General features: G+C 35.8%; 1 protein-coding gene across 1 annotated transcript in view; it reads right to left on the reverse strand.

Moving 5' to 3' along the window:
• Positions 1-5,576: 5,576 nt before the first annotated feature.
• The window catches only part of spegb (striated muscle enriched protein kinase b), an 87,794-nt gene continuing 78,055 nt past the window's right edge, over positions 5,577-15,315 (reverse strand). Inside the window, exons 35-42 of the mRNA XM_016449924.1 lie at positions 14,562-14,684; positions 13,852-14,016; positions 11,627-12,410; positions 10,040-10,279; positions 9,627-9,850; positions 9,349-9,424; positions 8,940-9,089; positions 5,577-6,959 (exon numbers count right to left, since the gene is read on the reverse strand). Of these exons, the coding sequence (XP_016305410.1) occupies positions 6,713-6,959; positions 8,940-9,089; positions 9,349-9,424; positions 9,627-9,850; positions 10,040-10,279; positions 11,627-12,410; positions 13,852-14,016; positions 14,562-14,684 (2,009 nt within the window). The 3' untranslated portion in view covers positions 5,577-6,712. The remainder of the gene's footprint in view (positions 6,960-8,939; positions 9,090-9,348; positions 9,425-9,626; positions 9,851-10,039; positions 10,280-11,626; positions 12,411-13,851; positions 14,017-14,561; positions 14,685-15,315) is intronic.

A 15,315-nucleotide genomic window follows, 5' to 3' on the forward strand; every position in this document is an offset into this window, starting at 1 on the left:
ATTAATATGCGTTGCCCCTTTAAAATCTATAAACTTCAATACGCAAACAAAGTTTAAAAGATCTCTTGCCCTCCGCGTAAGAGAGCGCTCGATTCTGAGTTAAAACAAGTTTTTCTAGCGTCCGACAGGTAATATATATCGTAGGAAGTAAGGCGTGAATGATTTTTAAATGAATGCGTGTGTATTTTTTCTCTGTATGTTTTAACAAGAATTTTCTTGCGAACTTTTTTTTAGCATGAGCTGCGAGCGCGGGGGTCTTGAGACCGTCTTCAGGGAGAGTCCTCAAAGTTCGAGCACTCTGTCATGTTGATTACAAAGTTTACATCATTGGTATTCATGACACACTACACTTAACAGTCTACAGTCATTCACTGAAAGCATGAGCAAGACCCCCCAGATTATGCGTTAGAAGATTTTTTTTGTCACATCAAAAGTTCTTTACAAAATATCATACAGGTTTTTTTGCTTTATCTTGAACATTTTAGCGCCATTCTATACGCACCAGATTAAGGATGTAACCACATCACGGGGACAAAATGTAAAAGTTTAAGAAATTAATTGATTAATGATCGACCACATTATAATCTGAATACTCAGTGTGGTTGAGAGTGGTGTATCCCTGAAATGTATGCACATATACATACATACATACATAAATTATATGTGTGTGTGTGTGTGTGTGTGTGTGTGTGTGTGTGTGACCCTGGAGCACAAAACCAGTTTTAAGTCGCTGGGGTATATTTGTAGCAATAGCCAAAAATACATTATGGGTCAAAATTATCAATGTTCTTTTTATGCCAAAAATCATTAGGATATTAAGTAAAGATTTCATGAAGCTATTTTGTACATTCCCTACTGTAAATATATCAAAACTTAATTTTTGATTAGTAATATGCATTGCCAAGGACTTAATTTGGACAACTTTAAAGGTGATTTTCTCAGCATTTTGATTTTTTTGCACCCTCAGATTCCAGATTTTTAAATAGTTGTATCTCGGCCAAATATTGTCCTATCCTAACAAACCATACATCAATGGAAAGCGTATTTATTTAGCTTTTAGATGATGTATAAATCTCAGTTTCAAAAAATTGACCCTTATGACTGGTTTTGTGGTCCAGGGTCACTTATATATATGCATACATATATAAAGCATACATACATGCATGATGCTTTATATATAAAAATAATAAATAAATAAATCTATAATAATATAGCATACTTTTTACAGAAATTTAATAAATATCAGTTTTCACTCTATATCTCCAAATAATATGTCTACAATATTTAAATGTTTAGTTCTATGATCAAAGCTTTTTTAACAAACTGTCCCCCAAGATTTTATTTTGGGGGACAAAACATATAATGCAATGCAGTACAATGATGATTGAGAAATGTACAAATAAACCATCCTCAAAATGTGATGTGTCATATTCAATACTCACATTTTAGCATGTAAAAAAATGATGTATGATTATAATTTGCTTTTGAAGTTTCTTTAGTCCAGTACATGCTAATCTTGAAATATAATAACAATATAAAAGTTATTCTTACATTTACTTTATAAAAATCTGTAAAAACGTTTGTCAAAACTAGGTTTTTCAACAAATATTTGATCATGATCATTTACAGGCCTTAAAATGTGTGTATCCAATATGATCCAGCAGGTTTTACAGGGTGAAGCAAAGTCTTCAGCAAGCCCTTTATTTTAGCGTGGAGAGTCTAGTGACATAGAGGAATCACTGTGTGCTGAGTGTCCATTGAAGACAATAAACCACAAGACAAGAGACAAGAGGACCTGTGTCTCTGTTTGTCTGTTTAACTGCTCAGAGGATGTTATACTTCCCTGAGTCAGCCGGTTAAGCGATTTTGATGGTCAGAAAAGTATTAGTGCCTCAGTGTGATTAATAATCTGAGAAACGGACATGTCAGGGCAAAATAAAACCCATTAAAGAATCTTTTCAGTATTTTCCATGTAACACTCATCAACTGACAAGTCAAGCACTTCCTTTGTGATTTGGAGGTCACTATAAGACATTAGACGCTGTATATCTGATCTGGTCATCCAGAACTTGGTGGCTTCACACATGAGGATCCTCAAAAACATAATGGTACTTGGGTACATCCTTCAGCAGTTTTCCAGTCTTTGACCAGAGGATGAAGGGGTCTGTGAAGGACTGCACTGCCCTCAGCAGAACACACATTCGAGGGCCCTTTTTGTTGCGGCTCTTTCCTCGATTTAGACAGACAATGGTGCACATTCATACAGACGACAAATCAAAGGTCAGCTGTTACATTCAGCTGAGGCACACAGCATTAAATAGAGCTCCATCTATATGCGATTGTGACTCACAGTGCTCTCGCTATGAAGCCAGATGTGGATAGCTGCCTCTTGGGACTTGAGGGTCATTCATGGTCAATGTGCGTCCTGGATGTAGGCGTGTAGATTTTGGACAGATGTAGCCTATTCTGTAGAAGTGATACTTCATTATAAGCACTTTTGAAATTGTGAAAAATGTAACTTCAAACTATGTTTCAACATTTAGGACGTAGCCACGGAGAAGGATCTGATCAAGGTTTTTGATATTATGAGAGATGCTAAAAAAGAATTTGCTTGTAAATATTTTTTATTTATTTTTTTTATATTACTGCTGTTTGGGGTCAGTAAGATTTTAGTTTTTTTTTTTTTTTTTTTGGAAGGAAATAGAGTTAGAGTGCATTAAAAGTGAGTAAAAAATGTTAAGTAAACATGAAATAAATACTGTTCTATTATCAAAGAATCCTAGAAAAAAATGTATCACAAATTTTATTTAAGCACCAAATCAGCATATTAGAATGATTTCTAAAGGATCATGTGAAACTGAAGAGTAGGGTAATTGGTGCTGAAAATTCAGATTTGCATCACAGGAATAAATTGCATTTTAAAATATATAAAAATGTAAAACAGTTCATTTAAAATTGAAATAATATTTCATAATATTACGGTTTTTACTGAATTTTTTATTAAATAAATGCAGTATTAGTGACCATAAGAGACTTACAAAAAAAAATGTAAAAAAAAAATGTAAAAAGATGTAATGTGGTGTTTGGGTTTTGTCTTGTTCATGTTTTCATGTCTTTTATTTTGTAGATGTGTCATGCTTCCCTTGCCCTCATGTATTCATGCCATTGGTTCTCTTGTTCATTGTGTCATGTTCTGATTGGTTGTCTTAGTCATGTGTCTTGTTTCCCATTGGAAACTGCACTTGGGTTCTCACTTACTCTCGCCTTCAGTGGATGATTCGTTACAGAATACGACCGCCCAAAATGAACCCAGCAGATTATCTTGTTCGCCTCCGTCAAGGTAATCGCTCCATTGAGGAGTATGTTGCACTTGGGTTCTCACTCACGCTCTCCTTCAGTGTCTGATTCGTTACAAAAGATTAAATAATCCAAACTTTATTTATTGTAAAAAAACTATCCCTCTCTAAAATGCATTGGGTACAATGACTTTTGGCATTTAAAACAAAATGTAACAAAAAAAAATCAAAATTATACACAAATAATATATATATATTAAAGAGAAATTCTGGTAAATTAAACCTCTCAGTAAATAAAGACAACCTTCAAAATTATGTTTTAAAACTAGGTGTGTTCTTTATATATTTTGAAGAATTTGATGTTGAATTTTTAAGATGTATTAAATTAAGTGTAAATTAATCAGGCAAATCACAAAGTAAGAAGCAAGGATAAAGGTTCATGAATAGCATAATGTGATTATGTTAGGATATGACAAATTTCATCCTAAATCTGATGCTGAACAAAATCAGTTATTACCCAACCTGAAGAAATTCCTTGAGCTTTACTCCTGCTCAGCATTCAACAAATTACCAATCGTTCTTATATTATGCCTGAGTTTTATAAATACAGGTCCACAGAGAATCCTGTCTTGAGAAACTCAAGCATTTGCCCCTCTGTGGATCTTGAGCTTTGAAATGACAGAATGAGGTTGATAAAAGATGGAGTGAACAGTTGTGCTGTATATAGTCAACCCATAACCAAAAGACCCCTGAGGTGACGGTGTCAGATTCTGAAATAGGGATGTGAAAACAAATGGTCCCAAATGAAAGTGTGCACAGGTGGAAAGCCAGAGGGTCGGAAAACTCCACATGGTCTCATTTGAGCATGTGAATAGTGTCAGCTAATGGTTCGTTTATGGATCATAACTGAACGCCGTCTGGTTGAATTTATATGTTCTGAAGTCTGGTAATGACATTTAGACCATTAGATGCACTTCGAGACACTGTTTAGTATTGCTGACAGCTGATTTTATTCATGAAAAGTCATGTTTTCAACATATACACACTTCATTCTACTGTAAAACATTCATGTTATCTCCACATTGTCACTGTTTTAGTGCAACATAATTCATTCCAGAAAAGCTCGATTTAGTTTCACATTAAAGGGTTGCTCGGCATGACTGAAAGAGTAGTGAACACACACACACACACAAAATGAATGAATATAAAACCTTATTAACGACAACATATTGAGTCCAAATTCATTCCTCTTTATTGTGATTCCATTTCTTCTCGGTTTTAGTTCTCGCACCATAACATATTTGAAACTAGAAGCTTGATCAATTTGAATAACCCAAGTTAAAACAAATAATAAACAAATTGGATAGAAGAACAAACCCAGTGTTAGCATTTATGCAAAGTGATGGAAAACAGAAGAGAGTTTGCACTGAACCTCATAGTAAGTACTGCAATAAACACTAAGCAAACCGTTATTTTTAACCAAGCCGATATTTATGTTTGTGACAGAAGGTCAAAGGTGATCACTTGCTGTCTGTGGTCAGATGAGGACACAGTAGGACTGTGTTAAAACAATGAGGACATTCATGCGGCGTTCCCACACCTTTTGACCAGTGCATTATCATGTCAGTTCCTGTTGTTCGTCATCACAATATAAAGGAACTGTAAAAATGATTTTGACTCACAAAGAGCAAATTCTGATACTTTTTTCACTTCTCTCACTTTGCTTAGCTGCTTGTAAGTTTGTTTTGCTGTATACTGAATGTGATTTATATGATTTTTTGTGGCTGTGAATCACTCATTTGTCTATTAGATCAATGAACAACTAAACAAATACAAATAAAAAAGAATAAAACAAGCATTGACTCTGTGACTCTATGTTCACCAAACAGGATGCAAACTGTTCAAAAATAAATCCAAATAATACAAACTATGTAAGCAATACAACGGTGTCTCTAATAAAATAAAATCAAGACCAACACCCGTTCATAGTCTTCAAATAAAATTAAATCCGCTTTTTGGATTCATAACATTTTTAGATATAAATCTACATTTGTAAATGGAGACAAGCTGAAGAACTTAGATTAAAAATCTCAGATTTTTTTGTGGACAATACATTTAATATATTATATAAATAACTCTATATATATTGTATTATCTAGACCTAAATGAGATTATTTTTACTTGAGCAAAGATAATGACCATAAAGTTACTCTCATTTAAAGGGAAATAAATCAGTCTTACAGCAAAAACTTTCAAATAATATATTAAAGATTCTCATAAACTAGAAAAAAAATGGCGCTTTCTGAGACATTTCCATTCCATCCATTGATCACTAGGTATTTTCCAGGCACATCTTGAACCAGCTGATCTCTACATAAGGACAACTTCGGCCGTTATACCATTCTCTTGTGTTCACAGGGAGTGAGTTTTCTCCTAAAACCATACGCTATGAAGAGGAATTGAAATCTGCAATATACAATACATTCCTGGTGTTAAACACAAAGACTGCAACATATCAAAAGGTGAATTTGTTAGGTGTCAGGGAAAGCCAAAGCATATGTGCTTCAATGCAATGGGAATTCTTGCAAAAAGCCACTCACTCCCTAAAGCTGTGAGGCCTTTCGATATTACAATAAAATCAATCCACTTTAGATCAAAACACTTTAGTAAAAGACAAAAAGCATCTTGTCTGATGATTTCAACATGATTGCAGTCAATAGTTTTCATATATATTGATAATCACTATAACAACTAGCAGTAATAAAAGTATTACTTATGCCATAAAAACTAGTTCAAGAAAAGATCCATTTTCCACACATTTTCCACCATTTTCCACAAATCTCAAGGCCCTGGTTCACAACTGGAAGACACCACAAAAAAAATACACATTGACATGACATTTTTTGCGTCAAGTGATGGATTTTCTTGATTTTTGTATATGAAATACAGTCACTCTTCTCAGCCACGACGGGTCCAAAGTTCCTGACCGTTCGCTAGAGATCCAATGCTAAAATAGGTTTGTCAAAAAGTCATAAGAAAAAAAGTGTTGGACAGGAGAGCTTAAAGTAAGGACATCTTCCTGGACAAAAACACAACTGCACTGTGCATGCTGGCTGATGGAGGTAAATGCACTCAAATCCATTATGCTTTTGGACGAGAGGTTTTGTGTTTGTGTGTGTGTGTGTGTGTGTGTGTGTGTGTGTGTTTCTCGTCTCAGAACTGACCCCAGGTGTCGAGGCCAAAAGATCCTGTGCTTGATCTGCTAACACACACCACACGTTAACCGGCCCCTCAAGGGCCCACCGAGGGCAGCTTAGAGGGGCTTGGATGTCCTGAGGCTGTGTCTCTCTCTGTCCTTATCCCGGAGAACCCCGGAGCCGTCTTTCATCTCTCTGAAGGACATCCTGTGCTGGAGCTCACTGAGAGATGGGTGCCGCAGGGGTGCCAGGTGTTGAGGGGGTGGATGGGGTTTGTGGGGTGCTCTGGTAGGAACGTAGAAGGACTTTGTGCTTTGTTGCCACCTCGGCCCTGACCTGCTGCTGCTGCTCCAGGAACTCCTTGAGGCGCGTGGTGGTAAACGTGAGAGTCTGTCTGCGCAGTCTCATTAGATAAGCGTCCTGCAGCCAGGAGTTGTTAAAGCAGTCCTTAATTGTAGGACGGGCCCTGAAACACCGTGCAGAAATATAAGAGTCAGTTCAGATCTGGCCCATACTGAATGCTAGATGACTACAATGTAAAAGGTGCCACAAACATCACACCATGCAGAATAATTATAATGACCAAATAATACGTTTTAAAACATAATTATAATAAAAAAAAGTGCCATTTAGAAATGACCATAATTATCAATGGCGATGGTGATTCTAATTAGATCCTAATTACAGTTGTAAAATAATTTATCATTTTATTCAATATTATTTTTTCTGAAATCAGTTTATTAAAAAAAGTACAATCAAGACTACTATGATGTACAAATACTTTAAAATGCAAATAATATGTTTTGCGTCAATAGTCACTCTTATATATATATTATTTAAAGAATGTTTGCAGCTATGCTATTTTTCCACTTTTTTTCCAATAAAAATATGGTGAAGATTTTTTGTTTGTTTGTTTGTTTTTTAATTAAAATTAGTACGAAATAATACAACACTACTATGATGCATGTATATCTATATACATTATATATTTATAATATTAAAGTATTTTAAATGACCATGATTGTCAAAGGTGATTAGATCCACTGTTATTAATGATTTTTAACTTTATTCAATAAAAACATAGTGATATAGTATTTTTAAATTAATATCAGTATAAAAAGTCTGACCAAATCTACTATGGCACATAAATAATTAAAACTGTAAATAATACATATTTTTGTGTATTACAATAATGATTTTTTTTTTATGTTTATTAGAAGTGTGAAGGAAAATGTGTTTAATTGTGATAAATATAAAGTCACATAATATAAAGCAAATTTAATTGTCCTAAAAAAGCTTCTTTCCACTACACAAAATAAAAAGTCTTCCTTTTGATTTCAGATGAAATGTGACCCAGACATGCTCTTGACAGGTTTCTTGAGATTTGCCCAAATAGCCCAGACAACCCTCAACGGACACCTTGGCAATTGAATCGCCATTAGCTAGTACATTTTTTAGTTTACTCACCAGACTGATATACTACATATACATGTGTGTGTTTATATATATATATATATAATGTTTGTGAAGTGGCACAGCTTTTTAAATATCTGAAAGTACTACATTCTTATCAGTCAGTCAAGCATTATATATGATAATCAAGTATTATTTAATGATAGAACTACTTAAGTATTTAGAATTAAAACCATGTATGAATGCACATTAGTCATTTTAACTGAACTTGCTGCTTTTTTAGTTATTCAGTGTTTCTGTAAAAGAAATGGGGGGAAACTAACAATAATACTGATAAGATAATAATAATAATAATAATACTTAGAATTCTACAAATAAGAACAATATAAAACGCACTAAGGATTAACGAGCTGCTGGATTCATGAATATTAATCAGGTTGTGTGCGTTTGCTCGAATTGATTTGCTGAAATTAAAACAAGGACGATAATATGTGAGCACCAGCCAATGAGATTGCCGTTTGCGCATTAGTTCCGCCCACTACCGGAGAAACCCGGCAGTTCTTAAAAGCTGAAGAATTCCAAAGGAACGCTGTTATTTTGACAGGAAAATACAACAAAGTATATCGTTTACATATAGCACGTCAATTCTGCATGGTATGTAAGACTCTCTCTCGCTCTGTCTCTTTCTTTGCGTGTGTGAGACAAAGCGACGGCGAGTCGTGCGCCTTCACACTAGAGTTTACGGTACGTCAAATACAGGTACGCTGCGCATCCATTGCGATAAACTGAAAAATAGCATAGATCGCTTGACTGAGAGTGAAACTCTGAAGCACTCAGTCAGTGTGTTCGGCGAGTGAAAATATATCTGTGCTAAACTTGTACTTAGCCTCCAACTCACACACTGGCGAGTAAAATCTGAGAATGTATTAGCCAGTGGCTAATATTAGACATAATTTAGTCGCCCAGAGTTAAGATTCAGTCGCAATGTAGAGGGTTACCAGATGAATATTTCTTAAAGCACTGTTTTACTCACCAAGGGTAGCTGCACAGGATCTTCTTGAGGAACAGAGAGGCACTTTGGGACACATTTTGGTAGAGCTTACTGAGGTCAAACTTGGCTGCCTGAATTCTGGCCTCTGTCTCAGCAGGGTCATTCTCTGTAAACGGCAGTCTCCCGCTGAGCCTGAATGGTGTACGGCATGACAAAAGCTTCGAGTTACACACTAGAATAGTGTTCATGTCAAACATAATCACAGCCACTGACAGCTCACAAGCTCCAGAGAGCTTCTGGAATGCGAAGACAAAACGCAAGAGACAACACACAAATTGTAACAATACAAATGCTCCCACTGACATAAGATAGAAAACTGGACATTTAAAAGTCAACATGAAATCAAAACAGACCCCATTTCCTTTCAAAGACTGCAGTGGACAACACTCACATGATATAAGTCAATACGCCAATGCTCCAGATATCAGCCGGTGGACCCACCACATCTCCTTTCAACATCTCAGGAGCTTTCAGTAATCAGCAGAGATTAAAAAAACATTGTGTAAGTGTGAAGAAATGTGAAATTACTTATAATAAATATATAACTAAAATATTAAATGAGAGGGAATGGTATACCATAGGAATATCTCACAAAGAAATAAAATACAATGTTTTACCTAAAAAGCTCTGGGATTTATATGAAACAATATATTTAAAAAACTGTCTTACACATATAATCCAGTGTTCCAATGGGTGGGGAGAACTGCTTCAGGAACAGTGGATTGAAGGTCTGTGCACTACCAAAATCAATAATCTTAACAACATTCATGTAAGTGACGATGATATTGTCTGGTTTGATATCCAGATGCAGGATTCTCCGGCTGTGCAGGTAGTCCAGACCCTGAAGTATCTGTACGATATACGCCGCCACGTCATCCTCTGAGTATCGGAACCTAGAAAGAGAGATAAATGATAAGAACATCACAACCAGAGGTGTGTTTCATAAACTTCATGCTGGCAGAGAAACTTAAAATAATATTTAAATAATTTACCAAAAAAGATTATTTAATTAATGTTTTTTTTTTATTATTATTTCTAAAGGGATAGTTCACCCAAAAATGAAGTACTCAGCAGTCTCTGACCTGTCAATCAGACTATAGAGCAGCTCTTTCCCTGAGCAGCACTCAGAGATGAGCACTAGGTAGCGTGGGGTGACGTAGGCCTCATGCAGAGTCATGACCTTCTCGTGGTGGAGGGACTTCAGTATGTCGTACTCCTGTAACACGGCCTGCTTGCTCTCAGGCTCATACGGGACAATCTTGGCCATGTACAGGTTACTGGTGGCATTTTCCCGACACTCTCTGATCACACCAAAACGACCTCTGTGGTGAAGAAAATACAAGGGGATCAATGGCTGTCAAATTCAATATTATAGATTTATTTGTCTTATAATAATAAAGAAAAAAATATTGTTATTTTATTTGCTTGAAAAGTGTTGATATTTCCTAAATAAATAAATAAATATCACTTGATATTCTGTAATAAAGTCTAAAAACATTAATACATTTTTTAAATGTGGCTTAAGTGTCCAAAATAAGTGTATTTTTAAGGCCAAAGGCTACTGTATAAAAGAAGTAGTTAACTACTAAGTGTTTTCCAGCCTTTGGTTTGTCTTATCTTGCTTAGTGAGTGACAGTGAGTGAGTGACGTGACATGTGGCCAAGTATGGTGACCCATACTTGGAATTAGTGCTCTGCATTTAACCCATTCAAAGTGCACACACACAGCAGTGAACACACACACACACCGTGAACACACACCCGGAGCAGTGGGCAGCCATTTATGCTGCGGCGCCCGGGGAGCAGTTGGGGGTTTGGTGCCTTGCTCAAGGGCACCTCAGTCGTGGTATTGAAGGTGGGAGAGAGCGCTGTACATTCACTCCACCCACCTACAATCCCTGCCGGTACGAGACTCGAACCCGCAACCTATGGGTTACGAGTCCGACTCTCTAACCATTAGGCCACAACTTCCCAAAACTTCCACAACTTAGCTTCCCAGGAAAGCCACTGGTAAAAAAAACAAAAACAAACAAAAACAAAAAAAAACAAATAAATAAAAAAAACAACAACAAATAAAATAAATAACATTGTGTAAAAATAATCAAAGTAAAAAAAAGTGAATAAAGAAACAAGCAATCAAATAAACATACACAACTATGTTTAAATAAATACAACTATAAAATAATAAAATAAAATATGAATGTCTGTAAATAAAAAAATCTCAGTGAATAAAAGTACCAAAACAATAAATAAACAAAACAACAAAATAAATAACAACATAAATAAAACTATAAAAAAAAAATACAATTTAAAAATAATAAAATAAAATACGTATGACTACAAATAAAACAAAATATACATAAAAATGATAAAACAAACAAACAAATAAAATAAATAAATAAATAGGCATCATGAAAACATTTAACAAAATAAAACACTCTCAACAACTTGGAACAGTAATCACATCAAAAGCTGATTTACATTATGACATTATTGTTCTAGTAAAGTGTTTATCATGTTATGATATCATATGGATTACTTACAGCTTCTTTTGTATTTGGTGTTGTTTTGATTTTATTATTTGATGTTGATTTGATAAACAGCCATAAATATGTTCTATTGTGACACTGGTATAAGGTACTATAAAAAAGATAAGTCACTGCACTTTACCTTGCTTTCTCATCCATGAATGTGTACGGTTTCTGTGCGACTCCCTGCCTTAGGGTCGAGTCTCCAGGTTTTCCTATAGGGATCCTGCGCCCTGTAGGAGTGATGCGTCCAGAAGGAGTGGCTCTTCCACTTGGAGTCATACGATTGGGTGTGCCAGTACCCTCCCCTACGGGACTCAGACTTGTAACTAACACCACCGGTGGTGACAGGGCAGGAGAAGGCATGTTTGGGGTGACTGGGGTCACATGTACTGTGGTGGTGGTCGGGACATACATGGGCACTGAGGAGATAGGCTTGCCGATAGCAGGCGGAGGGGAGACCAGAGGGGGCGGGGACACCGGAGGAGTTTGAGATGGAGGGGAGACCACATTCACAGGGGTCTGAGGTTTGGGCAGAACGACAGGTGGTGAAGGTTTGGCAGGAGGAGGTTGAGCTGCAGGGGATGCTGGGGAGGGTTTGGCCATAGTGATGTTGAGAGTAGTCTTAGCTTTAGCTGGGGTAGGAGCACTAGGGGATGGAGTTCGGATATCAGGCACAGTACGATGACTCTGGGGAAGGGCGGCAGGGGAACGTGTCGTAGCTGATGCAGGTGCAGCAGGAGGAGACACAGGCTTTACTGGCTGGACTGTAGAGGGCGCTGAAGTCGCCGGTGGTGCTGCAGCCGGTTTAACGGCAGCAGGCTTCATTGCAGGTAGAGTCATGGTGGATGTTACCACTGAAGGAGCAGGAGCCGGAGCTGATGAAAGCGTTTTGACAACGACTGTTCCACTGGACTTTTGGGGTGCTGTTGAAAAGACTTTGAATTTGAAAAACGAAGATGCATAGATGCATAAGATCCATTCAAAATGATATTACACTACTGTTAAAAAGTTTGAAGTGGGTACTAACGTTTTGAATATTTTTGAATGAAGTCTCGTAAGCTTGCCAAGGTGGCATTTATTTGATGAAAAATACAGTAAAAACAGTAATATTATGAAATATTATCATTTAAGGCAGTGGTCTCAAACTCAGTTCCTGGAGGGCCACAGCTCTGCAGAGTTTAGAATCACACCTGCTTGGAAGTTTCTAGTAATCCTCTAGTAATCTTGATTAGCTGGATCAGGTGTGTTTGATTAGGGTTGGAGCTAAACTGTGCAGAGCTGTGCCCCTCCAGGAATTGAGTTTGAGACCAATGATTTAAAGGTAACAATTTTCGGTTACACTTTATTTTAAGGTGTCCTTGTTACAGTGTAATTACACATTTAAGTACTGAGTAATATTAATTAACCACATGTACTTACTATATGGTTAGGGTTAAGATTAGGGTTACTTGCATGTAATTATGCATAATTTATTGTTATTATAATAGCAAGTACATGTAGTGTGTAACAAGGACACCTTAAAATAAAGTGTTATCCAATTTTCTATTTTTATATATTTTTATAATGTAATTTATTACTGTGATAGGAAAGCTGAATTTTAAGCAGCCGCTACTCCAGTCTTCAGTGTCACATGATCCTTCAGAAATCATTCTAATATGCTGTTGTTACTGTCACTTTTGATCAATTTAATGTGCCCCTGCTGAATAAAAGTATTAATAAAAAAATAATAATAATAAATAACTGACCCCAAGTTTTTTGAACAGTATTATATTATATTATTAGTAGTGTTGTCAAACGATTAATCACGATTAATCGCATCCAAAATAAAAGTTTTTGTTTACATAATATATATGTGTATACTGTGTATATTTATTTTGTATATATAAATACAAAAACATGTATTTAAGAAAAATATGTTATGTTTATATATTAAATATATTTATATATAATATAAAATATAAGAATATAAATGTAAATACATGTAAATATTTTCAAAATATATACTGTATGTGTGTGTATTTATATATACATAATAAATATACACAGTACACACACATATATTATGCAAACAAAAACTTTTATTTTGGATGTGATTAACTGTTTGACAGCACTAATTATTAGATTAAATATATTCATATTATATAATACAGTATTTTGAATCAAATTCACTGTCATTTGGTAGTTTTGTGACATGCCATTTGTTTTCAAAGAACATGAAAAAGGTAAAAGAAACTATGACCAAAAATGCATTAAATATCGGTACACCTGCAGCAAAAATGAACATGGCTTTGTTTAGTAAATTATTGGCTGCCAACAGCGTAAAATTGTTGAGAACCACTGATGTAGGTAAAAACATTTGTGCACCTGTTGAGTCCAGGACGATTTTTTCAGACAGATTGCTGTAAGGTCCCTGACCAGCCTTGTTCACACAGGCCACTCTGAACCTGTATGCAGCACCAGTTGGAAGGTCCGTGACATTGTAGTAACAGTCAGCCACACCTGTGGCTACTATGAGCCAGTTAATCTCACCTAGGAAAATAAATATTACATTGTTAAATATAAAGAATAAGAATTGGTTGCAACACCCATTCTTTCCAAAAGAGGACAGTAGAGCTAAAAAAAATAATAACTGTCTTTCCTCTACATCAGTGTTTCTCAATCCTGGTCCTGGGTGCCACCCAACACTGCTCATTTTGTATGTCTCCCTTATCTGACACACCCATTTCAGGTCTGGGAGTTTCTTCTAATGAGCTAATGAGTTGAATCATGTGTGTTTGATTAGGGAGACACACAAAATGTGCAGTGTTGGGGGGCGCCCAGGACCAGAGTCGAGAAACACTGCTCTACATTCTCCTCCACATATGTTTTTTTACATTTGAACAAAACATGTAGTAAGAAAATCTAGGCGATTTAGGAAAATCAAGATATTACAGTATTACCATTATAAAACATTCAATTTTTGCTTTTAAAATCAAATTGGAACAGAGCTGACAATCTTTTCAACAATATACTTTATGAATCTCACTTTAAATCGCCAGTCAAAGTAAGATAAATAATGAATGCTGTTCACTAACCCTCTGTCTTCCTCTCCAGAGAGTAGGTGCATGGTGCCGTGGTGTCTGAGGGTCTCCATACCACCAGAGCGGTGTTTTTATACTTCTGAGGCACCTCAGGAGTCCCAGGACTATTAGGCAGACCTACAAAATAATATTTAGTGTTTACTACTAGAAATGGTCTTGGTTGATATGTCTTTCGAAAAACCGGTCAAAAGATTATGGTAAATAAATGTTATTTATTTATTTAGCAGTCACATATTAAACTTATCAAAAGAGACAGTAAAGAAATTTAGAAAGTTACAAAAAAAATCTATTTTAAATACATGATGTATAATAAAATATATATGATAATGTTTCTTAAATGCCAAATCAGCACATTAGAATGATTTCTGAAGGATCATGTGACACTGTAAACTGGAGTAATGGCAGCTGAAAATTCAGTTTTGCCAATCACAAGAATAAAGTACACTTTAAAACATACTCAAATACAAAACAGTTTTTTCTTTAATTGTAACATTGTTCCACAATGTTACTGTTTTACTGTATTATTGATCATAAGAGACTTCTTTCAAAAACATGGAAAAAATCTTACCATCCCCAAAACTTTTTTTTTGCAAAAACAAGGGGAAGTCATGGCCTAATGGTTAGAGAGTTGGACTTGTAACCCAAAGGTTGCGGGTTCGAGTCTCGTACCGGCAGGGATTGTAGGTGGGGGGAGTGAATGTACAGTGCTCTCTCCCACCTTCAATACCACGACTGAGGTGCCCTTGAG

The sequence above is a fragment of the Sinocyclocheilus anshuiensis genome, unplaced genomic scaffold (assembly GCF_001515605.1).
Source record: "Sinocyclocheilus anshuiensis isolate Anshui unplaced genomic scaffold, SAMN03320099.WGS_v1.1 scaffold627, whole genome shotgun sequence".
NCBI lineage: Eukaryota > Metazoa > Chordata > Actinopteri > Cypriniformes > Cyprinidae > Sinocyclocheilus > Sinocyclocheilus anshuiensis.